Below are 26,189 nucleotides of genomic sequence, written 5' to 3'. Positions count from 1 at the left end.
TTATTGTGTGTAAAGGCTTGTCTGGGTCATTTTCACATCCGTGTGTTCGTGGTCATTTTGTCAGTCCAGCCGTTCCAGACTCGCGTGTTTTATTCTGAAAGGCGTTCCCGGAAGCTGCCCGTGCTTCCTGCGTGCAGCTCGACGCAGCGGCTGAACCCGAGCCGTCGCTCCCACAGCAGAGGCAGGGAGGGGATGGGGCAGGCTGGTAACCGGGCTGTAACGGGGATAAGCTGCAGCCTCCGTCTCTCAGATGCTCTGATGGAGTGAACCGGCCAGCGATGCGCGTTTATGTCCTTTCTCTGTCGATCATGGAGAGGGTAAGACACACAAACCGATCGGTGGCGGCTGAAATCCGCGGTGATGTGCGGTGCACGGATCGAGCCGTGCGTTAGACCATCCAGCTGTTTTTATGGGTGGGGGGGCAGGGTGGTGAGGGAGGGGGGGCAGTGGGGTGTTGATAGGAAATAGACGCCTTGCAGTCGGAATAAAGCCAAAGCGGCGAACCGCTTTCCGACATTTAGGTTCATGATATCACAAAAAATAACCCAACTGCGTAACATCTTCTGATTTCATCTGTTAATTAGGCCTACATCATTTACAGGATGATTGGCACCTCCCACCATGATGTGATAGCGGTGTGAGGCTATCCTGAGCAGCCCCGAATACACTGAAAACAGGCAGCTTTTCCCCCATTCAGGCCATTTATTTCGTAAAGGCAGCAATTAAATCCCCGTGTGATCACCCTGAGGAGAATCAGCCTCCTGATTCAGCCAGAAATATTTTCACAGATGGTTTCCGGAGCCGTAGAAAGAAGCCTGTTTCCTCCTGGATACAGCCCGTAATTACAATTCATGATGACACCCTTTTTTTCCTCCACATGAATGTATGAAACAGCGCCGCATCTTTCCGCTTCTACCTCCAGGCCTGATAATTGTTCTGTATGTGCGCGGCGGCGTTTCGCAGGCTGCCGAGGTGAAGCCGCCGCGCGCGACTCATTTCCGCACATCATGCGCATTCATTTTGTCCATCATGACTGTGGACGCTCGGATACATGAAGCCGAGACGCGCACTGATGGATGAATTACTCCAGACGTTTGAGTATCGCGATGCCAGTCAGTGGAGGAGAGAGCTGCTGCAACAGAAGCTTATTCTCTCTTTGAGGTCTGGGGAAAGGTGTGTGTGTGTGTGTGTGTGTGTGTGTGTGTGTGTGTGTGTGTCAGGATGGATCATATGAGTGATGATATGAAGATCACGGCCTGCTGGGAAATACAGGCTCCCGTTCTGTATTCACGGCCTCCGTCGTTTGGTTCCAGCAGGTTTCATCACACGTTATTCACATGTTCTCTTCTTCTTCTTCTTCTTCTGTTTCTTCTTCTTCTTCTCCTCTCCAGGTTCGTCTCTCACCTCAGTGAAGCCTGGGCCGGGGGTCAGAGGTCGTCCACCGAGCCCGCACTTCCTCCTGTCACCCCTGCACCCCCTCCCACCCCTCCACCAAACCCTCAGCCCCTGTTTGCTCCAACCACTGGATCTCGTATCCTTTCCTCCACTTTTATCTCACAGATTCACTCGGCCGCCCCGTTCTCCCCCCCCAGCACTTGCTTCTTGCCTGCCAGCCTCACCCAATCAGCTTGAGAGGCCCCCCAACCACTGAATTAACTGTTTCATGACGAGCCAGTCGTACAGCAGACACTGCGCTCAAGTGTCCTAGACGTCTTCTCAGATAACACCTCTCGCACCCAGGCCTCAAGATGATGTGCGAGGTGATGCCCACCATCTCGGAGGACGGGCGCGGCGGAGGAGGAGGCGGCTCGTCTTCCCCGGCGGGGGGCGGAGGAGGGATGGGCGGAGGGATGGGAGGCATGGGGGGCTACAGCGGCCGGGATCCCCGCGGCGGAGGCGGCGGCGACGAGGGCGGCAGCACGGGCAACCTGGAGTCGCTGATGGTGAACATGCTGACGGAGAGGGAGAGGCTGCTGGAGAGCCTGAGGGAGACGCAGGACAGCCTGGGGACGGCGCACCTACGCCTGCGAGAGCTGGGCCACGAGAAGGAGTCGCTCCAGAGGCAGCTGTCCATCGCCCTGCCACAGGTACGGCCGCGGAGGGGGCACACCTGAACCAATCTCATTGGCTCACTCACACAAAGGTCGCTGTCAGCCTGCAGGAAACACTTCCATCCTTACACACACACGTCTGTTTATAATCCAGCCTGTCAGACGGCGTAAAACTTCAACTGAAACGGGTCATTTTTCCATTTGTTGCCTCATCGAGGTCAGAATGAAGACGTGAAGCAAGAAGCCAAAGTCAGACGTGCGATCGGCTCAAAATGAGTTCAGTCACATCATGGATGGTGCTGCGTTGTCGAGGCTGGAGACGAGCTTTTTACTCAAACTTACAGTTCACCTTAAAACGACCACTCAGGCATCAGCTGAGAGCACGCGGTAAAATGTCTTGTATCCCAGCGTTCTGAAGTGCAGCGAGCGTCTCTCACACGTGTTACTCATAATGTTCCGTGCACGTCCCATCACAGCGACGTACACGGACACGCTGCTCTGCACGCACGACTGCAGCCTTATCATGGAGGAACACACGGGAGATGATCGCACTGTGAATGCTGGACCCCGTTTCAGTATTCACACATCTTACATTGCTGAGCTTTAAGATGGTATTTAACGCTTTCACCAAAGCAAGAACGAGGCTGTGCTTGAGCTTGAGCTGTAGTAGTTTGGGAGATGGAGCAGATGTGGCCAGAACTGGCTGTTTGTTTTGTGGCTGCGTTGACTGACATGAGGGTGTTTTGTTCCTTTAATTCAGGGACATTAAAATATCGTTCGGGATGTGCAAAAGGCTGCGCGTTGTGATGAAGATAAGCCTGCTGTCTTAAGTCTGCTCGGCTCAAAACCTTTGAGGTGCAAACTAAGAAAAACACAGTCGCATAGTGAAGATGTCTGACAGCAGCAACAAGGTGCATGTTTAGAGCTTCACGAGCATCGGTGTCACTTCAGAGTGATATCAGTGTTATCAATCAGCCAATAGGAGCACAAGTTATTTTAAATTTACGTCTAAATAAACACCTGACGGCGAGGTTAGCTCGTCCCTGTGAGCAGCAGTGTTTGTTCACTTCCTGTGTAGAGAAGCATCAGGACCAAAATGGAGAAAATCCTCCATCACTGCAGGAGAATCTGACCTCAGTAAACGAGTGTTAGCGGTGGAACGTTCTCTCGTGCTGTATCAACAGTGCTCAGTGAAAATGGCTCCTTTCAGCGTTGCATTATTGATGTGCTCACCTGTAAGCAGGATTTTAATGTTGTAGCTGCTCCAGGTGGCGCTGAGTCTGGCTCCTCCGTCGCGCTGCTGGAGGGTTTAAAGCGCAGCAGCACAGAGGAAAACCTCGTATCTCCATCATCATCACCTTTCTTTACGTAATGCTGCACGCTGAAGCTGAAACATCAAGTCGTTAAGGTGAAACGCGGTCTTGAATGTCACCGTGTGGGTCCTGCAGGTGGATGAGTGGGTGGAGCTCAGGATTCACCTGGAGGCTCCATGTCCTTCATGTTTTAATTTTTAGACTCAGTTCACACGTTGTTTTTTATTTTCTGTTTAACCACCATGATTAACTTCTTCTTCTTCATCTTTTTCCCGCAGAGCTGTGACATACAGACATGTGATTGGTCAGTTTCGATAATGGTCGTCCTAAAACTTAGTCTTGTGTTACTCTTAGCGCCTGATTTTCCCAACAAATATACACCCTGTGATCTCCGAACAGCCCAGAATATAAACACCTGGATGGAAATATGTAACATCTGTTGCACCACAAAAAGCTTAACTTGTAAAACATAAGCAAAATATTTCCTTATTTTGTATGAAGATGTAATTGATATTAGTATTTTAAATCATGGCTCATGTCACGCAAGCTGGCAGCCATCTTTGTTTGGATTAGCAAACGCAGTCGCAGCTCGAGACAGGAGCCGAACGTCTTTTTCGTCGTGCAGCTGTTGGAATAATTTTTCATCCAGATGGTTAGAAGAGTCTTTGAGGATGCTGGGAACGCTTTCAGAGCAGCGGCAAGTGTTGTTAACGACCTTCTGGGTTCTTCAAAGATCGTTCGACGTTTTTGGGGAAAATTGGATGCTCGTCTTTGTGATTCAAATGTAATGGTGATACATGAAGGCGCAGACTGGGGCTACCTAAAACCTGGAGATGATGGCAAAATGTTGCATTTGCCCCCGTAGTACAGGAGCCAATTATTGTATTATCCCACATCCCGGCGCTCGAGAGCTAATCATTTTGTAATTCCAGTCCACATACAAGGGCTCCATCTCTATTTTCAGGCAGGAGTCATTGTTGGACGCCTGAGGCAGCGATGATGCCTCCCTCATTGTTAGTACCTATTTTTCTCTGTCGCTACGCCTGAAAAATCAAAATGGAATAACAGATGTAGCTGCGCTGCACATTCTAGCAGAGCGACTGGACGTTAAAGGGCCATATTACCTCACCGAGAGGAGATCAATACGGCGCACACATCTGCAGAAACACACACAGATAGAGGAGCACATGGAGCGCTGTGATATATTCTACAGTAGATGAGTTCACTGAGTTCGTCTTGTGTGTAGACGTTGCCAAGAGAGAAAAATAGGAGCGAGGGATGGAGGGAGCGACAGCATGGCACAGAGAGAGGGAGAAAACCTGGTGATATGAAACATGCAGACTAACAAATCAAGAACATTTGCATATTGCTGCATGCTGAGAAGGTGGCTTCAACAGTCTGCTTTAGATGTCACGTGTCGGGATAGGTGGAGGCCGCCGAGGACGAGAGCGGCAGGATTCAAAGTGCAAGAGGTGGACGCCGGCCGAAAGGAAGGCGACCGAGGAGACAGAGAGAGGACTCTAGAACGTGTCGGTGGTCCATCTCACTCCATCTTTTGCATGAATTAATCCCAGAATTATGATATCCTTTGGGCCCAGAACGTGCCATCTGTACACAGCAATTTCCTCCCCGATCCTTCCTCTTCCATCTCTTCAAATAAGCTTCTTCCTCTCCCTCCTCTCTCCATCCTCCCCTGTGTGAGCCCAGCGAGCTCGTTATGGGCTGTACATGCTGTACTTTTTAAATGCATTTTGGCTGGAGGAGGGTGTGAGGTGAGGCGCCTGTTCGCTGCCGTGTGGGTAAACTGATCGCTGTGAACACAAAGCGAAGATAACAGCAGCGCCGCGCACGCATCAGTGGCCTCTAATGGCTCGTTTGCATAAGCGTTTCTGAAAACGCTCATGACTCGGCGCCCGCGTGGTCGTGCGCCGTGTGTCATACGTGCACCTCGCCGCCATCGCACACGAGCAGAGTGGAAACGAGGGGACGATCAGCGCACGGACGAGCGCTTGTGGCTCAGTGTGTGTACACAGCCGTGTGCGTGATGATGTTTTACTTCCTGTTCAGTGGAGTGCTATGATTAGAGAGAGGCAGATGATCACAGCTGAAAGTCAGACTCGGGCCACGTGACTTGAAAATGTCACTCAGCCTGTCTTTGTTGATCTGTTGCCATCGATACCATCCAGTCAGAAGAAAGGCCGCAGATTTTAATCATAACTATCGTCAGGCTAACCTCACATTATACATAATTGGTTTAAATTACACAAAATCACAACAGTTCAACTGGACTGCTGTCAACTGGAAACATAAGACATTGCATCGCGCTGGCCCGACTCCTGTTACTTTCATGCTTGTTTAACCTCCAGGCATTTGTTTTAATGACGGGCAGACGCACAGCCAATTATTGCGCAATTAAACCAATTTCAGGTGCAACACGTGCAGTAAACCCGGTTGTTAGATTTTATATCGAGGCCTGGTTTAAGGCTCCTGGCGGTCGTTAACTGTCAGCGCTGTGGTAGATATGGCAAAGATTACACTGTATGTGCTGTTTGGCTGGTTTTTAGCAAGTCATGTCGTCCTTCTGCCAAAATGTAGCTGCATGTCTGAGCGTGTTTGTCCAATGCAATGAAATTCTGTGAACTTGAGTGCCTGAGTTTGCTAATGAAATCAAGATTTGTCAAATTGTTCACTGTAGTTAACTGCGCTGCATTGGCTAATGGAGAATACTGGCAGGAAAAGTTACAGTTTGCAGTCTTTTTGTTCCTTTCTGCGTGTAGTGGTTTCTTATTGTTTGACAGTGAGGAGAGGTAAACATGCTGAGCGTTTCCAGTGCAGGTCCTGTGGAGTTCGGTAACGACGTTTTCATCGATCAGGGCTGAATTTGTACCTTAAAATGTTTTCCTGACAGCACAGATTCAATGCAACGCAGACGTGGAAACCTTCACTCCTCTGTTAGCTTATCGCTAATCCCTGCACCTGTAAAACCAGCCAGCTAAGCCAAGTTTGTGCCTGCTCCCTGAGGGCATTCTGGGAAACAAAGGAAGTCACCAGTTCCAGCTGAAGCACGCAGGGCACGTTTAGGGGAAGTGGGAAAGTACGGCTTCATTATGAAATAATGTGTCGATGCAGCAAACTTCACAGGTTGACGAGTGCGTGAGCGTGAGCTCATGCAGCAGCATCAATAACAGCTCCCTCTTGTGACCCCGCAGGAGTTTGCAGTGCTGACCAAAGAGCTGAACCTCTGCCGGGAACAGCTGCTGGAGAGAGAGGAGGAGATAGCAGAGCTGAAGGCCGAGAGGAACAACACACGAGTCAGTGCACTTTTATCTCTGCGCTCATGTCTGTTTGACATTATGTTCCTGAAGTTATTGGTCGTTCATTTGAGTTCGGATATTCTCGACGTGCATTTTTTTTGCATATGAGGCCGTCAACAGCAGATACGCTGTGGAGAGGTTTCATTGTCTGTGAACCACATGTGCTTCCAGCTGCTGCTTGAACATCTGGAGTGCCTGGTGTCTCGTCACGAGCGCAGCCTGAGGATGACCGTGGTGAAGAGGCAGGCCCAGTCCCCAGCCGGGGTCTCCAGCGAGGTGGAGGTCCTAAAAGCCCTCAAGTCGCTGTTCGAGCACCACAAAGCTCTGGATGAGAAGGTGAGGGAAAGGCTACGGGTGGCCTTGGAGCGAGTGGCGTCGCTGGAGGAAGAGCTGCAGTCGTCCTCTCAAGAGGTGAGTCCACCTCTCTGCGCTTGTTTTTTCAGCTGGTCGCCGATGGAGTCCCTCCTCACGCTTCTCCTCCGTGTTCTTCTAGGTTGTGTCTTTAAGGGAGCAAATCAAGCGACGGCAGCAGGGGCTGGACAACGGCAAAGAGGTAATATTCAGAACCGCCTCAAGAAGAGCTTGTTGAAACACATGTTGATGGTTAGCAGGTAGAACGTCTACCACGTCCTGCATCTTGGTTTAGTGTGTTAACATCATAACTCAGACTAAACTAAACTAAAAGGGTTTTTGAGGACGTCTTTCCTCATCAGAACTGAAGCTCTCAGCATTTAGCTCATTGTGGACTGTACAGACTGTAAAGCTGCTTGAGGCAAGTTTGTCTCATTTGATATTTGACGATATGAAGAGAATGACTCTTGACCACAGCTGAGGCTTGTAGTTTTTCATTTATTTGGTCATCAATCAGTGGTGATCACAGTTCATCCTGAGGGAGGCATGAATATCCAGCTGAGCTGATGCATTTCACTCAAAACAACAAATGTCGGCGTGGCGCTCGATGAACAGTCAGAGGGTCTCTGGTTGCTCTAGTTGTTGAGATATTTCAGTCTGGAGCAAAGAGGTGGATGGACAGACGTGTTTATGTCAGTGGATAACATGTAAAATCCAAAGTGCTGCAAAATTTCCTTCTCAGTCACCGACTGGAGTGCTTTTTCTTTCAAAACAAAGGCTAAAAACTGTATTTTGATATCTGAACATGTCAGCACCTTCATCTGTAACCCTTAACCCTTTATCAAATGCGTCGCCTTCACTGTTTGTGATATAGCGCTGCTTGCTGGCGCCACTGATTAAAGTAAATCTGTTCTCTTCACTCAGCGGCTTCCCAACGGCCCGTCCTCCATCTTGGATGACGCAGACATCGACCGGCAGAGAGAGGGCGAGATAGAGCGACAGAGGTCAGAGCTGGGACAGCTGAAAGAGAGACTGGCCCTCATGTGCAGACAGGTACTTGATTCAGAGACGCTCTCATGGTCCGATGCTTCCGCCAAAACAAACAAAATATGAGCCGGAGATGCTAACGGACGGAGCATGATGTGCGCTCGCTCAGCCTTGTATCTCACGCTGTCGCTTCCCGTCAGGTCGGGGAGATCGAGGAGCAGCTGACGTCCGCCAGGAGGGAGCTGGCCCGCTCGGAGGAGGCCAACCAGAAACTACAGAGGGATGTGAAAGAGGTGAGACTCGGCGAGCTGTTGACAGACAACAAACCGCCGCTACGCGTGTCTGTCTGTCGCAGCGGCACAAAGAGTCTATTTTGCTCATGCTCGCAGAAATATGAAACAGTTTGCTATGGTAACAAAGCCATTTGCCTACTTGGCAGCAGCGGCTGTTACTGTACACACCGGCACCTCTACCCTGTAGCCATGGTGACAGCGGCATCAGTAGAGCTGCAGGCGTTTTCTCATGGACGCCGTCCTGTTAGTCAGCTGGTGCGCTGCTGACTAAGGCATGCGGCGCGTATTCGGACGGCAGCGAGTCGAGCCAGTTTGCTCAGCAGAACCTTTTCCCTTCATGTCTTCTCCACGTTTAAGTGCTTCTCCACGCTGGCTGCTCTTTTACCTCCCCCGTCTCCCCCTCTGTCTCTCTTTTATCTCCCCCGTCTCCCCCTCTGTCTCTCTTTTATCTCCCCCGTCTCCCCCTCTGTCTCTCTTTGACTTGTACAACTGCATAAGTGGTTGCTTCTGAAATCTGTCAACAGCCACTATTAACCAGTCATTATCATTCTTTCACTAATAGCCGTTCGAGCCCAGTGAATTCCCTTTGATCAACACCGACTTGTAAACTTGATATGTGCCCGATCCCGTTTTCTCTGTCTGGTCCTCTTTCCTTTCTATTTATGCGTCAGAATCGTTACCTACATATTTTCCCTTTAATCCTCCCAGGCGCTCTGTCAAAGGGAAGACATGGAGGAGAGAATCACCACATTAGAGCGCAGGTTTGTGTTTTTCTCTCGGTGTTCATGAACTCTCGTTGCCCTCCTCCATAATGTGCTCCGCTCACTGCTCCGTCTGCCTGCCGGTTTCTTCTGGTTTGCAGGTACCTCAGTGCCCAGAGGGAGGCGACGTCTCTCCACGACATAAAAGACAAACTGGAGAACGAGTTGGCCAGCAAAGACTCTCTCTACAGACAGGTGGGAAAAGTCTCTTTCATCCCCGTGTGTGTCCGTGTTTCTGCCGGAGATCGGCAGCTTGGCCACGGTTCACGTTGGCGCGCAGAGCGTGCCATCAGTGCATTTTCTTTTCCCCCAGTGGCTTTAATCATGTCTGCTGCCCCCGGCAGTCTTCGCTCGCGCTCCGAGTTTCACCTCCACTCCCTCTCATCCTGTTTTCGTGCAGAGCGAGGAGAAGAACCGGCAGCTTCAGGAGCGTCTGGATGATGCCAAGCAGAAGCTGCAGCAAACTCTGCAGAGGGCCGAGACGCTGCCTGAGATCGAGGCCCAGCTCGCCCAGAGAGTGGCAGCACTCAACAAGGTGTGTGTGTGTGTTTTTGTCAAAGTGTGTGTATGTGCCTGCAACCGTACTGGCCCCTCTGGTGCATTTATGTGTTATCTGACAGGTTTGGAACTGTTTATCCCCGAACAGTTTTATATAATGACATTAAAATGGCAATATTTTCACCAGGCTGCAGCAATATGTGCACGCATGTGTGTTCAAATCTGTGCATGTTGGACACAATGCAGGGACACAATGACATGACTGTGTGTGGGCATGTGGGCTGCTGAGGTACATATAAATATATTTATATTTATATTTGTGTGTCTGTGTGTGTGTTTATTCACGCATGAGTGAGACGGAACATGAGATCTCAAATGACAGATGAATACCAAATATTTTAAGCACGCTGTGCCAGCAATCATAAGCAAAAAAAATGCAAGATGAAAGCCAGCTCAGGGCACAGACTTAGCACAGCTATTTGATCCTTGGGCAATCAACACGTCAAGAGCTGTACGCCACACGCATTCTTCAGAACTGACTGATTTAATTGCTCATATGTTAACCTCTAGCATTCCTGTAAACACAATTTTCACTCATGCCAAAAGAACGTACATTCGCTCTCCTCCCAGTAGTCAAACCTCTTCAATAGCTACACTTATTTCTTGCATGTTCAGGCAAGATGGCTTCCATGGAAGGATAAGTCAGATTAATGGCCTGTAAGACGCCGGCAAACAAACTTTCCTGTTCCACTGTGATCTGTACAGGCATGTAACTAATTGATGGACTCGGTCAACAAGCTGTTTCCTTTGTGTTAATTTGTATTAGTGTTGCGACACGGTTCGCGCTGTAACCCCGCTTCCTTCCTCTCCGATCACGCAGGCGGAGGAGCGTCATGGTAACTTCGAGGAGCGACTGCGACAGATGGAGGCGCAACTGGAGGAGAAGAACCAGGAGCTACAGCGGGTGAGTCATGCTTGCTTTTCCATCTCTCTGTCTCTTTCTCTGTTTTCATCCTCCCCCTCTTTCATGCCGTTCCTTTTGTCAGGCTTTACGCAGCACAAAGGCGCACTAATTTTCTAAACCCTCTATTTGACCGCGCGTTCAGATAGAAATCTTTGTCTCAGTCAAGCAGAATGCTTGTTAGTAACTCTGCTGCCGCCCTCCCTCCTCTCCCTCCTCGCGCTCATGTTTTCTTCTCTTCCGCTCTCTCTCCCCCCCTCAGGCGAGGCAGAGGGAGAGGATGAACGACGAACACAACAAGCGTCTCTCCGACACCGTGGACAAGCTCCTGTCTGAGTCCAACGAGAGGCTGCAGCTCCACCTGAAGGAGAGGATGGCCGCCCTGGAAGAAAAGGTGACCTGAAGCGAGCATCTCTTCATTCTGATCTGAACCTCGTAAAACCGCACCAGAAACTCCCTCATTCCCCCAATCAGACCGTAAACATGTGACCCCCTCCCCAAACACACTCCTGGTGTCAGGTATGTTCACTGCCCGTCAGTTAAACCAGTTAAAACTTGAACATATTCCAGAACTGTCCCAAACAGCAGTGAATCCTACACCCAGAGGAGTGGAGCAAAGCAACCAAAATACATTTAAATTACACTCACTTTAAGATTTAACAACTTAACATGAGTATTTCCCTCTCAGGCTAATTCTTACGTCTGCTTCACTACATTTAATTTCATTAAAATTCTACATACAGAATCATCATATAAACACATAAGATATAATAAATGATTTTATTTCAGTAAATGATCTGAATTATGAGAGAAAACTGAGTGAAATCTGTCTGAAACTGGAGCCCAAACTCTTCATCTTCTGTTTGTTTTTTAACCTACTTACTTAAGTGCAGTATCAGCACTTTATCAGCACTTTATTAGCTCTTTCTACCTATTTTTCCCCATTTTTAATCACCGGTAGCGTTTTCTGAGCAGTCAGCATCAGAGAAGGAGCATGTTTACTGCATATTGCAGTGATTAGTGTACTAAACTTTTGAAAGCATGAGTGAAAAATAGGCTTAAACCGCTCTGCTCCTTTTAAGAAATCTGGGAAAAATGGAAAACTGCCTGGATTAGTGAACATTTGTGCGCTGGGTGTAGTTTATTGACGTCTGTGCAGCTTCAAATAACACAATCCCACTTAAAAACCAGCTCGCTGACCTTGCTGTCCACTTTGAAATACATGCAAATTCTGCCCAGTAATATTTGTTACTTTGCAGTAATAAAGCTTCTCATTCTTCCATCTGCAGAATGCCCTCTCTGAGGAACTGGCCAACATGAAGAAACTCCAGGATGATCTGTTGGCAAACAAGGTGCCTGCGCCTCCAGGCTTCATTCTGAGTTGAAGCTAGTAGACATATGCTCCTTTTTTCACCATCTCTGTCTCTCTTCCACTCCCAGGACCAGCTGATAGCGGAGCTGGAAAGGCTTCAGCTGGAGTTAGATCAGCTGAGAGCGAGGCCCGGGGGCTCTTATTCCAGGTTGGTGCCACTTAGACATCGGCAGCACAGACAGGGAAACTCGAACCATTGTTCTGAGTCTCCAGTGTGGTCTTGCCTGACTGTAAAGATACCAGTGTTGTGTCTCTTATCTTGTAAGACATTGTAGATAAATCACTCCACTTTGGAGGCGTTTAACTCTGCCAGCACTCGCAGGGCTAAAAATTGTTGACATGTAGACACACACACATACACATCATGATCCAACACTTCTAATTCTCACTTTCTCCTCTGTTAATGGGAATATGATGCACTTTTACACACTGTATGAAGTCAAATCATCTTCGTATGTTCCTCTTATTGTTTTATGGATGTACTTTTTTTCAAATTACAGGTTGACTTTTCGACAGCTTTGGTATTTCCAGCTGTGTTATGTTGGAATCCCTCACCTTGCTTGCCCTGTGCTTTTCTGTGTTTTACGCCATCGCAGTAGTTGCCGTCACAGTCTCATTCACCCTGCAGAGATAATTACCTATTCATCTTATCTCGTATCATCTTATCTCTCTGTCTATCTCTCCAGTCGCTCTCTGCCAGGAAGCGCTCTGGAGTTGAGGTATTCCCACGGGGGCGGGTCCCTCCCAGCGGGCTCCACCACTCACCTGGATCCCTTTGGTAACGCCCCCACTGGGGGCGTGGTCAGGCGGAGTCACAGGGCCCGTTGGAGCTCCGCCCGAGAGGACTCTACCAAGGTACCAAACTTTATGGATCTTTGATGCAACAGTTCATCAGTATGTCAGCATGCTGCTATACTCACAGCGACAAGACTGCTAATATGCATAGCAGCATAATTTACCACATTCACCATTAGCTTAGCGGTTTAGCATGCTAATATTTTGCTAATTAACACTAAACACAAATAACGGCTGAGGCTGCTGGTATGTAGTCCTAAACTAGATTTCACGACCGTCCATCTAGCAGTTGTTGAGGCTCACCAAAGTCAGCAGGCTTCATCCTCTGGGGAACATGGCTGTCTGTCAGTCCATGCAGTAGGTCCATCCAAACCATCCAGATGTTTCAGTCTGCACCAAAGTGCTGGCCCAACCAACAGATCAACACTGCCATCTTTGGAGCCGTGCTGCTAGCATGGCTAAAAATAGATTTAGCCTTGAATGGATGATGAGTATTTGTGAATGCCATCAGTTGATGAATGGGTAATAAGTCCTCTTTCTTGCTCTGTGTGTAGTACCCAGACTGGGAGAGCGGGGCTCTGATGGGGACCGGGTTTGAGCCGGGCTTGGATGTGGGCTGCTCCGACGAAGAGGACGACGGGGACCATCGGTTCGGCTCCGAGCTGCTTTCCCCGAGTGGACAGACGGACGTGCAGACCCTGGCCATCATGCTGCAGGAACAGCTGGAGGCCATCAATAAGGAGATCAAGTAAGGAAGGGTGGCAGAACTCAACAGCTGGGAGGAAGGGAGGAAACATCTCAATACATAATGCAGTCTGATACAACACCACCACTTACTACAGCCCCAGAAATAAACACATCAACAAAGACAAACTGCAGTGATGGAAGAAGGACTTAAGAAACAGATGCAAGAAAAATACAAGCCCTGAACATATTATACACATTTTATCAGCAAAAGTGACTCTAAAGTACTGGAAGTAAAAGTGAACTGGATCCATCCAGAGATCCAGTTCAGTGCTTTACAGGGGTTTACAGTTGTGTCTGACTGTTTATTTCATGACCACTTCCTGGAATCTCATAACATTTTAGCTTTAAAGGTTCTCATAAGCAGAATTTGCTAACTTTGGATAGAGTCAGGCAAGCAGTTTCCCCCTGTTTCCAGTCTTTATGCTAAGCTAAGCTAACCAGCAGCTGGCTGTGGCTTCATATCTATCAAACAGACATTAAAATCTCATCTCTCTTTACAACACAAATATATTTTTTTCCAACATGTCTGTCCTGAAAGTTCAGTGTTTGATGAAATACACTCCAGAACAGTATTTTAACTTTATCGAATTCTGTTTAACAAACCCAGACTGATCCAGGAGGAGAAGGAGAACACAGAGCTGCGGGCCGAAGAGATCGAGAGCCGGGTCAGCGTGGCTTTGGACAGTCCGCCCATCCCTCCGTCCTCCCTGGGCAGAGACAGCACAGGACGTGGCTTCATCCCCTCGTCCATCACGTCCTCCACCCTGGCCTCCCCCTCTCCCCCCAGCTCTGGGCACTCCACCCCTCGCCTGCCTCACTCTCCAGCCCGCGAGACTGATAGACAGGTACTGTTGCAATGCAGGAATAAACCTCTATTCCCATGTGTGTTAACCTTTTTTATCTCGCCTCTGTATCAACCTCCCTGTTTATGCAAACCGCTTCTCCAGACAGTGAGTCATGTAAATAAAGCATAAGTAAATCATGCAGACAGGGTCAGAGAAGTTAAGTTATTCTTCAGCGGCATGTTAGATTGAGCAAGACTGATTCAACTAACTTGTAGGATGGTATGGCGGTTGGTGCCAGACACGCTAGTTCCAGTATTTCTGAAACGGGCGGATGGATTACAAAAAATGGTGCAATAAACCAAAACTGTGTAGTCAGAGGTGATTATGAAAGTGATAATGTTAACGTGGGCGTTCTGAATAGAATGGAAAGAATGGTTCAGATTATGTTTGAAGCTGGCATAATGAAAAACATCTTAGGGCAGTAATCACTAAGCTGTGGTCGATGGACGACAGTAGCAGAAGACTATAACGGCTTTCACCGCTGTCGGCAACAAAGATGTGGTGTGAAAGTTGGGTTATGGTGACCAAAATGAGACAGTAGACAAATGTTAAAGGTCACCTGGTACACCCAGTCCATCTTTCTATTCAATTTAGGAGTCACAAGCATTAATTAGTGGATCCAGGATTATTTTCAAGAGTAATAACAGTTTAAAGTTATGGCTATTAGGCTTTAGAGGTGTTTGTGCTAGCTTAGCACAAAGACAGGAAGCATTGGGAGCAGTAACTTCCTGAAGTCTCCCCTGGTTTCCTGGAAGTGGCCAATGAATAAAACAATTGTTGTTGTTCTATGCAGTTTTGTTTTTTTTTTTTTGTTTTGTATTGATCAAACAAATCAGTTGTAATAAGTTAGTGAGCTTGAGAGGTGCTAGCTTGTTCCTTTGGACAGAGCCAGGCTAACGTTAGCTGTTTCCTCCCATTTCCAGTTCTTGTGTTAAGCTAAGCTAATCTCCTGCTTGCTGTGATGTTTCCTCACTGCTCGTTCATTTAATTAAATCAATGTAGTTGTAATCTTTCATGACATTTTTTCCCCCTTTAATTTCTTATCATAGTTACCTGGTTAGCAAGTTAGCATGCTTAGCTAACTAGCTAGTGTGAGAGGAGAAAGATAAGTAACAGTCATTGCAGTCATTTTCTCACGAGATAATAACAATACATCCATCAGGATAATGTGCTGTTATCTGTAGATGATCCAGGAACGTGACAGAGTTCAGAGCTCAGATCTCAATCCAAGAGGGACATTTTATTAGGTGGGATGAGATGTTTCTGGCCTGAATTTGCCTGCTTACTTAGCAGTAATAAAGTGGAATTTCAAGCAGTCCAGATCTCAGGGATTCAGCTGTTCTGGAGGGAAAATGGCTCCTAAGCTGGGTGTACCATCCAAGCTGCAGACTGTCAGAAATGCTTTTTCATGGCTCCTTTTACATGTTTCAGAACAACAAAGATGATGAGCGGTCCCTCGCTCTTCTTGACTCCACGCCTCCTTCCACTCCTCGTGCTCTGCGATTGGACAGGATGACCCTCACCCATCCAGGAGCAATGCTGGACGACCCCCGGGAGTTTCGCAGGTAAACCATTAATATTAAATCTGTCAAATACAATGATTTAATCCTCATTGGTCTTTAGTGATTTCCTTTGTCCCTCCCAGTCTCTCGGCAGATGGCAGCAGCTCCAACAGCAGCCAAGATTCTCTCCACAAGTCCAGTAAGAAGAAAAGCATCAAGTCTTCCATCGGTCGGCTTTTTGGAAAGAAGGAGAAAGGAAGGATGGGCCAACCTGGGCGGGATGGGTCTGCTTCTCTTGGTAAACAGATGGAGGATAAGGGGGGGATAAAACTGACTGTATATCACTAATCCACACTGTCAGTATTTTCATTTAAACACATCTGAGCTGCTGGCTCAGTGATGTATGTCCATGTATCTTCCAGCATCTACACCCTCTGAAGACCTGGCCTCTGGAGACCCAATGGGGATGAACAAGACTGGGACTCTGGGTCCAGCAGATAAAGACCGGCGCAGCAAGAAGAAGTTTGTGGATTACGTCTCCTGTTTTGTTTCAGTTTGCTTCTCAGATTAATAATTTGATCTTTTACTTTAACAAATGGGACTCATGTAACTCTTCTTACCAGGCATGAGCTACTGGAAGAAGCATGTCGCCAAGGACTTCCCTTTGCATCCTGGGACGGACCTACTGTTGTATCTTGGTTGGAGGTACGGTGCAGTCACAGAAACCAAAGGGTGCAGCAATTAAAGATCAATATTTGCATCCATTAAGCGTCCTTTTCCTCCTTTATTTAATGTGCTGTCTGCCTCCTTCCAGCTGTGGGTGGGAATGCCAGCCTGGTACGTCGCAGCCTGTCGCGCCAACGTGAAGAGCGGCGCCATCATGGCCAACCTGTCGGACACGGAGATCCAGAGGGAGATCGGCATCAGCAACCCGCTGCACCGCCTCAAACTGCGGCTGGCCATCCAGGAGATGGTGTCCCTCACCAGCCCGTCTGCCCCGGCCAGCACTCGCTCTGTGAGACTCTGTGACCCGCCGCACATACATTTAACATGCTCATTGACCTTAAGGAAAAAATTATGACCACAAATGTTGTCAAGTCATAAAAAAAATCCCAGTCTAGACAGTTTCCCTATAGGATTAAAGGCAAAAAAGCCTTTAATTCAAAGGCTAAGACCTTAAACACCATCATATGTCGATTCATGCATTCATCAGGATGCTGATACCTTTTTAATAACTTATGGAGGCCAATTCTCCGTGCTGAGCTCAGGCTTTTTCTGATAACACACAAATGCGGCATTCACATTAGCAGTATGAGGTGCATGTTGGACCAGGTGTTTGTAGTTTGGAGATTAGTTGAAATGTTAATGATCCCTGTTGGGGAATTTGCAGCAGGCACAAGAAATATGATGCAAAAATAGAAATAAAATATAATAAAGAGTATCTGATATCAAGTAAGGATGATGTAAAAATAAAAAGCAGGTTTTTTTGAGTGAAGTGTGGAAGGTCAAATGTGGGGAGAGACAGATGCAGGAAGAACACGTGATAAACGTCAAAAGTAATAAAAGCAGGACTGTTTTTTCTACAGGAGAGTGATTGTAAACTCCGCTGCTGCTGATAAAGTTTCACCTATTTCGCCTAGAAATAAAGCTCGCCAACAAATTTTGCCTCCTCACACAGCCACAAAGACAAACCAGATGTTGAAAAAATGTTGTAAAACCATTGCACGCACGTACATTTGTACCCCAGCATGATAAGTCCCGAATAACCAGAAAGCATCTCCGCTCACTGTCCGTTCAGATGCCACATTTTGGTTTGGTTTCCCAGAGGCTTCCCTGGCTTCACATGCATTTACAGCCGGATCATAATAACAAGACGCAATGTTGAAAATGATCGGTCCCACAATTCTGCTCAACAGATTTATCAGCTCACATAAACCGGCTGAACCTCTTGTTTATCAGAGTCGCCATGGCGAAGAGAAAGCAGTCTGCTGTTGTGGTTAGCTGACATCTTGAGATGTGGCTTTTTTTTGGCACGGCAGAAATGTGCAAGCGTTGAGTCAGTAGTTTATGGTGAGGCAATACGTGGTGCTTTTTTATCTCACGGCTTCACTTCTCTCTCGACCGCAGTCGACCAGTAACGTGTGGATGACCCACGCAGAGATGGAGTCTCTGAACGCCGCCACCAAGCCTCCGGTTAGTGCCCCGCTGTCCTGCCTCTGTCTGACAAACCCTCGTTCATGTGTTTTCACGATTATTTTACTCAGTTTTGAATTATTTTGAGCGTCTCGTCTGGTCTGAATCATGTTGATGAGTCTCTCCCCTTCCTCCTCTTCCTCTCTCTGTCTCTTTTTGAATCTCTTTCTTTGTGGGCCCAGGACATAGTGTTGAGCATCTTCTTCTCTCCCTCTGGTTGCTGTTTCAGTGTGAACTGCTTCCAACTAATTACCCGTTCACTAACACACTATTCCTCCCTTTTTTCCTGTTTTCCTGCTACCGCTGCTGCTCCCTCCTCCTCTGCTTCTCCTCCATCATCTCTCCCTGCTCTTGACCCCTGCTCCCCTTTCCCTCGCCACCTCCACATCTCTCTCTCTCTGGCTCTGCCTCTCTCTGTCTGCCTCCTCTCTTCTCTCGGCGCTTCAGGAGCTGAAAGAGTTCAGCTGGGATCAGGTAAGGATCACCTGCGCCTTTTTGAAAACTCAGAATTAACACAACACGATGCGTATTTGTCAGTAATTTTATCTCTAGTGAGACTAACCGCAGTGAGTCATGAGCTGCTGACTTGCACTACCATCAGATGTCAAGCGGAGCGTGAATCAGCGTTGATCATCTGTGGTTGTCCCCTCCAGATACTGGCCTATGGCGATATGAATCACGAGTGGGTGGGCAACGACTGGCTGCCCAGCCTGGGCCTGCCACAGTATCGCAGTTATTTCATGGAGTCCCTGGTGGATGCCCGCATGTTGGACCACCTGACCAAGAAGGAGCTGAGAGGACAGCTCAAAATGGTGGACAGCTTCCACAGGTAGAGCTCGGCGCCTGCGTGCCCGCTCTCGCCTCTTTTACAGCCCTATAACTCCTGCTCTTCTGTCATTTCTCCTGCTTTCAGTCTCATTCTTTTCTGTTGACGCTCTGTGAGAAGTATGAAGGTGTTAAAAGAAATGCGGGGAGTGCTCCTGTTGTGACACTCTCGCTGCTCAGGTGTGTGTCCCCAGGCCCTCTTTAAGCTCTCTTTCAAGAGAGTGGAGGTCAAAGGTGTTGGATTGTGTTAATGCTTTCTGAGTACAGGTGAGAGTGGAAACACGCCCTCAGTTAACCTGCTTCAGCCGCTCACCCTCTGCTCCTTTGACCTCTCCCAGGGTCAGTTTGCATTACGGCATCATGTGCCTGAAGCGTTTGAATTACGATCGCAAGGAGCTGGAGAGGAGGCGAGAGGAGAGCACCCACCAGAACAAAGGTGAGCTCTGTCCTTCTCTGACATTATGTCACCTTTCGTTTTCACGGCATGAAAAGCTGCTGCACAGCTTTCCTTCGCACGCCTGTTCAGTTTGTGTAAATCTGGTGTTTCTGCACAGTTGCAGATGAAGATTAGGCTCCACTGATTTTCTAAGTATTATCCTGATCGGAGAATTTGATCCAGTGGTGGCTGCGCTGGATTGTTTGGACTCGTGTGATCTAATTTTGAGTAACTCCAAGTCCAAAAGTAAAAAAAATGTATGGAAAGAAAATAGATGTAAACATTTACAAAATTTCATTTTCAAAAATATTCTGCTTCTGTCTGTAAACAACATGTTGACTGCAGTCAAAAAAATGTTTGTCCTCCTGCTTACTGCACACAAAGGGAGGCACACACCTGCATTAATGGGACACCTTTGTTAGCTGGGCTGTCTAACAACAACAACATAAATTACATTTATGGAAACACAATAACAAAAAATCTATTTTGGCTTTTACTCATTTAATCTGATGAATCACTTTATTCAAATTAATGTTTTTTAAGGTGATGATGTCCTAAAATATGACATCTGAAGTTTCATTATGAATGTTACAGAATGACATTCAGTGCAGCCCTACTTTATTCGTTTGTATGTTATTTTTATTAGTTGTTAGTCATACATACACATACAACAAGTTTTTTTATTATCAGGCAGCCAGAAGAACTCATCAAGGACATTTTACTCGAAAGTGTGTCTCTTATAATGAGCAACACCTTCAATCTGAAACAAACCTTTCCTCCTGACTGACAGTTAAACGCAGCTAGTATTTCACTGTGACCTGTTGTGAAAAATAATGAATAAATCAGTGATACAAAATACAGATTTCAAACCAGGGATGTCCAGGCAAAATGTCCCAGTTAAAGATCTTTCCAGTGAGCAGCCATTCAGGCGTCTTCAAGTCGAATCATGTCACATTTGTGATCCCAGCCGTGCTGAAGTCACTAAAACACTAATAACCTTAAAAGTCAGAAACAAAGTAAGACCCTAATACTGTTAACGGTCAGTATATAACAGCCCCGTTGAATCAAGGTTAAATGAACTGCACTTCTTCCAAACGTGTAAACGTGTGTGTTTTATCGTGGTTTCGTCAGCACCATTCAGCCACAACTCTGAGCGTCTGCTGCACATCGTTTTCACGCTCTGCAAGTAAGATTACATCGTCTGCATAAAGTCGTACACGACAATCAAATCGCCTACTTTAACCTCCAGTTTACAAGACTTCATTTGAGGAGCTAAAGCACTACCATCATCATCATCGCTTCTTGCTTCAGAACAAATTATTGGTTATTTTATTATATTATCAGCAGCAGGAGCCGCAGTGCCGTTTGCTTTTCCACGTTTAACAGGATCTCTTAAAAGTATGTGGAGACAAAAATAGACAGGAAATTGCTTCCCAAACTGAGAGAGCCATAAAAATCATTAACGTTCTTACATCAGCTTTGGCATATGAAATAAAGTCAAACTTGCTTAGATACACAAAAAAAACACCCCACAAACTTAATAATGGCAAAGAAAACAACCATTCCCTTTGATTTCAGCTGTCTTGCACATTTCTGGGAGATGTTTGGACCACCCCTTCGTTATTGCTTTCCCCCCCGTACTTAGAAAAGATTATAAGCCGCAGCTTTCTAGTGCAATTTGGCAGGATAACAATTACATAAATGTCAACACGCTCGGTCATTAAATAAACCCAAATCTCTCGCTCTCCCACCGCTGCGCCTTGGGATACACATGTTGTACATTTAAAGTCAGTTCATCTTGGCTGATTTCCTCACTGAAGAATTTCCTGAGTGATTTATGGGTTTGAGGTTTGTCTGATGTTGAGCCGGACCTGTGCGGTCCATGTCCGAGAAGGCATCAGAAGACCAGAAATAAGGCATGTTTCACTTCAGGAAGCGACCAGAATATGAAGAAACCTGATCTGACTTGTAAAAACAGCGAGCAGACAGCTTGCCGTTTGCACTTGGATGCCTCCTCTCCCTCCCTTCACCTTCTCCGTCTTTCCTCCCAGATGTGATGGTGTGGTCCAATGAGCGTGTGATGTGCTGGGTGCAGACTCTCGGTCTGAAGGAGTACGCCGACAACCTCCGCGAGAGCGGCGTCCACGGGGCTCTGCTGGCTTTAGACGACACCTTTGACTACACTGACCTGGCCCTGCTGCTGCAGATCCCCAATCAGAACACACAGGTAAAGGACGGGCGGCTAAAGGTCGCTGACGAAAACGCTTTTCTGCATCAGTTGTCTGTTCCTGCTCATGAAGAGCAATTAGAGCTACAGCAGGGACAGCAGAGAGGCTTTCAAGGCAAATGTTTTGGACTTAAAGATCACCTCCAAACATGCTCTTTGCCTCTTCTTTCTGAGACACGGTGAGAGGTTTTTCCACCAAAAAGTTGAATTACTGGTGCAAAAAGTCTTAAAATGACTTCTACTTCCTCCCCTCACTGAAAAATCCAGAATGTCTCTTAAGCGGTTAAAGGTTTAAAGGGCCAGACTGCAGGATTTAGTGACATGAGGGTCCAGATTGCAAACACCTGAATACACCTCGCCTCACCCTCCGACACTCTGGACCTTTAGCTGCTGAACATAAGACGTGTCCTAGTTCACTAAAAATGTGACCTGGAGGCTTCAAGTTACCTCATACAGGACCTTTAAATCCTGCACGCTGTACATAATGTATATAGACTGCATACATGCATGCTGGACATACTCATCCACTCCATACATGTGTATTCATTCAGTGATCATTTATGTGCACTTCGTATTGTTTACAGCTACGTAACACTGCGCATAGACTTTCATTCATGTTGTTGGTCACCATACAAACTTTCACGAACAGCTTTTTGCTCATCGCTGTCTGAGAACAATGGAAACTGGGGTCAAATTCCTTGTATATGTACACATACTTGGCCATTGCAGCTGAATCTGATTCTGATCACACTCCAAGTTGCATACTGGACCGCGATTGGCTACCAGACTAGATGGGATGTCATAAAACCATGCTCGTGCATAATTAAAGACAGAGAAATTTCCTTCTTTTAGCAGATGAATTTCAAAACATACATCCAGCGTCAAACTGTGCACATACATCGAAGGGAAAGATGGGACGTAGACTTTAAGTTCTCGCTAATCACTACTGTCCCAAAGTCATTAAAGTGGTCCTGAGTTCACGTCTGGATGGGGACGTTTGTTGCATCATGTCGCCTCTCTGCTGTCTATAACACAGGCTAGTTTTAACCGCTCTGGTTTAAAGCAGCCACGACGCTCAAACATGAACTAATGAATGCCAGCATCGCACAGCCGGCCCCAAAACGTGTCCAAACCAATCTTCAGGCTCTTCATCACCTCTCTCCTGCAGGCCAGACAGCTCCTGGAGCAAGAGTACAACTCCCTCATATCCATGGGGACTGAGAGACGACCCGATGAGGTCAGCATGCTAATACAAAGTAAATACAGATTTGGGTAAGTGGTGGGTCGTCTAAGCAGCCATCTTTTTTGTTCACACACCGTCTGTCAGGATGGAACTAAGACGTTCACCCGCTCGCCCTCCTGGAGGAAGATGTTTAGGGAGAAAGACCTCCGGGGCGTGACCTCTGACTCCGCCGAGACCCTGCCTGCTAACTTCCGTGCCTCAGCCATCGCCACGCCCTCCGTTACCCTGAGAAAGGTTCAGAGTGATGGTGAGTGCGACCCGTGACCTCTGACACCCCCGCTCTCATATTCACATTTGTTCAGCTCATCCGAGACCCCGAGGCGCGTCTCAATTTAGACGGTGTGTGAAAACCTGTTACTCTATATGGCGTCGCTCACACGAAGAGCACGGCAGGAATCTGGGCCGCACAGCTAGCTGCGATCAGGTGCAACTGCTCTGCAGGTCCGATAATAAATGAGCCATGTGTTTACATCCGGATGTATTGGAAATGAGCCTTGAACAGAAACATTTTGTTTTCAGCCAGCATACACTGTTATATAAGCCACACGCTCAGAGCAGTCGCCTGTTTTCATGCTACTCTGCCATTAGTTTGGCAGAGGAATTTTCTCTTTCCTTTAGCCGAGGAACTGGCAATAACAAGGAACAGACGCTTCAAAGTACAGAGGAAGACTATTATCCCTCATTCCACTTCTTAATAGGAATGCTTGTGGACGGTCAGCGCTGTTTAAGGCTTTGCAGTTGCGATAATGACCCGTCTGTGTCTGTCTCCAACGCAGCCAACTCTGGTGCCCGGGGTGAATCTGCCTCAGTGAGGACGTACTCCTGTTGAGGGGCTGAGGTGAGAGCCGTCCGCCGCATTAATTAAACTGTCTAGTAGCGTTTCATCCGTGTGGGGTTTTATCTGTGTGGTGAGACAGTTTCTCTAAGCTTCGGCGATAGTTTGCACATGTGCCGCGCACGCCTGTTTCAACCTCGTTGTTTTATGCATTTGTTTGTTGTCGTGGATTGGTTGGAGCCTGGGATTTTAGTAGTTTCCCTAAAGGTCTTAAAGTGGCGGGTTTGGTTGGTGGGGATTTAGGCAGAGTTGAATTAAGGCCACGGAAGCAGTGACGTGGTAATAATGCCGTTTCTCTCCTCAGGGCGCTGACTGGATTGGGACTAGAGGACCCTCTCGCTCATCCACGGAGAAAGAAGCAATGAATATAACCATTTAACTTCAAAATAAATCTATCGGTCTGACCATTCTGCAATAACAGAAGCAAAGGAATAAAGGGGAAAATGACATGAAGAATGTATGAATGTATTTTCCGACCAGACTAAGAAGGTTGAATGGGATCAGCTGTTTTCTCTCTGCCTCTCTCTTCCTGTCACTCTGCCTTCGCTCTTTCTCTCGGTGTGACTGTGCTGTGGGGTTGATAAAGGACGACACCGGTGTGGCTTAGGTTTGCGCCGGTCGTGCAGGTTTCCCCTCTCTTCTTTCCCGTCGGAGTCTGCACACCGTCAGCACAGTAGGCAATATCAGGGCTCATTTTCCTTCCTTCACAGGAAACCACTTGCTGCCATTTATTCTCTTACAGTTTGAAAACAACCAAACGTGTCGCCTTATAACTGCTGCTCAACAACAGGTGTTTTTAACAAGAGCCAGAGCAGAAGTTAACCTCACCGTAAAGTTTAGACTTTAAAAACCAGACGAATGACTGGAAGGATGTTAGCGATTGCGGGAAACGGCTGGATGGGCATAAAACCGGTTCTAACTCTAAACAACACCGGTGTTCTCCTCTCCGCTCATGAGTCGGCTGGTGTCCAGTGTCAGCCGCTGTGGCTCTATTGTTGGCTTCTATGGTCCCGTCAGGGGTGTCTAAGTGTCCCCAATTGGTCGGAGTGGTGTAGTAAAACACGTCCGAATGCAGACCGCTGTCGAGCTCCGACCACATCAGAGGGACCCTCCTCATGCTTTGTCTATTGGCACCTTGAAAGCCGATAGGCTGAGTAATCTCTTTTGAAGGGACCCCATTATAGAGATCAAAGGCACAGAGGTGGATGGGACAGGGTGGAGCGGGGCCACAGAGGAGTTCATGGTGTCGATGGCAGGAAATCCGTCCAGTTAGAGTTGGTACCACCGTCTGAAAAGGCCTACTGTACGAGCAGTCTGTAAGAAATGTCACGTTAAAGAGAGTTTACTCATCAGGACGAGTCCTCAGCTGGTGCAAACGTGACCTCTTCTGTGGTGCTGGGGGAGCTTAACCCTCATGATGTCATGGTGATGTCATCAGGAAGTCTTTCAGATGGGAGTTGAAGGAGGGGGAGACTGGGCCTTTAATGAATGACACTATTTATCTGCATTCATGCTTCATAGATCAATGAACAAAGCTGCTAATAAAGACAACTTTTAGGTTTTTGATGCTGTAAAATTAGTTTTTTTTTTTATGTAGCTCTTGTTAGCCAAGAAGGAGGCACTTCATGTGAAAAGTCACAAGTTTTCTGATTTAATAATGAGGCAGTTTTAGTAATTAATAAATGTAATTTATTTTTCCTAATGAATGAAGGCCTACAAACCTGAAAGTGATTTATTACTAAAACAGCATCTTATTCCTTCATTTCTACAAATGGAAACGTCATGAAAATGCTGTTATTTGCAAACCCTCTGTAAAGCGAGTCTTATCAGAAAGTGGTACCAGAGTGCTGCGTATATTTAGGAGGTTACGACACTGAGGTCTTTGAGACTTGAACTCCTCAGTAGCCCTCCACGATGTCTGTTTATGACTCGTAATCATCAGCTCAGGGTCTTGGGTAATCCTGATGATGGGAGAGGCGGCAGAGAGACAAAAACAGCAGCTCACAGGGAGGAAAGGGTGGACAGAAGCCGGTCATTTTACTGCACACACAAGCCATAACAGAAACCAAGAGCTCTCTGGAGGGTGAGATCAGAGAGAGGCAGGACGAGGGGGCGCGCCCGAGGAAGCCCAGGAAACAAAACCTTTAGCCTCTGTGTTTACGATGCATGTCAAACAAACGACAATGACCTAAAAACATTTTTTTGGTGGTGAAGATGATATGAGGTGTCTTTAAAAAATATATATCTGTATGATAAACCTACAGGGGGTGGGAGCCTGGGGATCAATTTGTAAAATGTGTGTATTTTTTTCGGTTGTATTTTTTATTTTTTACGATATCTATTTATTTTCTTTAGGTATGTATTGGATAAACGTATGTACATGTTCCGTTCCTTCTTGACTTCATTTGAACTAGTTTTAAAGGTAAATATGAAACATTGAAAATGGTCATTCAAATACGCTACTGTATGTGTACATTTTGAGAACAAATTGTGCAATGATTTAACAGATTTCCATGATTAAAGTGATAGTAATACGAATTGAAAATGTCATCTGGAAAATAAACAATAACGATGATGAAAATGGTGATGTAAAAGAAAAAAAAATAAAGCGATCCCAGTGGATCTGCTGATCATCGCAAA

At 47.0% G+C, this 26,189-nt stretch overlaps 1 protein-coding gene across 1 annotated transcript; it reads left to right on the top strand.

Moving 5' to 3' along the window:
• Positions 1-1,613: 1,613 nt before the first annotated feature.
• Positions 1,614-26,189, top strand: LOC143333977 (liprin-alpha-3-like). The gene is made up of 30 exons (XM_076752414.1): positions 1,614-2,087; positions 6,574-6,675; positions 6,850-7,089; positions 7,172-7,231; positions 7,954-8,082; positions 8,217-8,309; positions 9,018-9,070; positions 9,172-9,265; positions 9,471-9,605; positions 10,449-10,532; positions 10,792-10,923; positions 11,819-11,881; positions 11,970-12,049; positions 12,588-12,756; positions 13,251-13,444; positions 14,051-14,288; positions 15,720-15,853; positions 15,934-16,088; positions 16,213-16,312; positions 16,414-16,495; positions 16,605-16,805; positions 17,918-17,983; positions 18,431-18,457; positions 18,637-18,812; positions 19,147-19,244; positions 21,296-21,471; positions 22,640-22,708; positions 22,799-22,961; positions 23,491-23,552; positions 23,854-26,189. The coding sequence occupies exons 1-29, from the start codon at positions 1,749-1,751 to the stop codon at positions 23,541-23,543; spliced, it is 3,705 nt and encodes a 1,234-aa protein (XP_076608529.1). The 5' UTR covers positions 1,614-1,748; the 3' UTR covers positions 23,544-23,552; positions 23,854-26,189.

The sequence above is a fragment of the Chaetodon auriga genome, chromosome 16 (genome assembly GCF_051107435.1).
Source record: "Chaetodon auriga isolate fChaAug3 chromosome 16, fChaAug3.hap1, whole genome shotgun sequence".
NCBI classification, from domain to species: Eukaryota; Metazoa; Chordata; class Actinopteri; order Chaetodontiformes; family Chaetodontidae; genus Chaetodon; species Chaetodon auriga.
This window is presented reverse-complemented; position numbering and strand designations above follow the sequence as displayed.

Bases quoted from the DNA above. Each gene is read 5' to 3' on its own strand.
- LOC143333977 (XM_076752414.1), top strand. From the start codon at position 1,749: ATGATGTGCGAGGTGATGCCCACCATCTCGGAGGACGGGCGCGGCGGA. The intron at 7,232-7,953 runs GTAATATTCAGA...CTCTTCACTCAG, and splicing joins GGCTGGACAACGGCAAAGAG to CGGCTTCCCAACGGCCCGTC. The intron at 17,984-18,430 runs GTTAGTGCCCCG...TCGGCGCTTCAG, and splicing joins ACGCCGCCACCAAGCCTCCG to GAGCTGAAAGAGTTCAGCTG.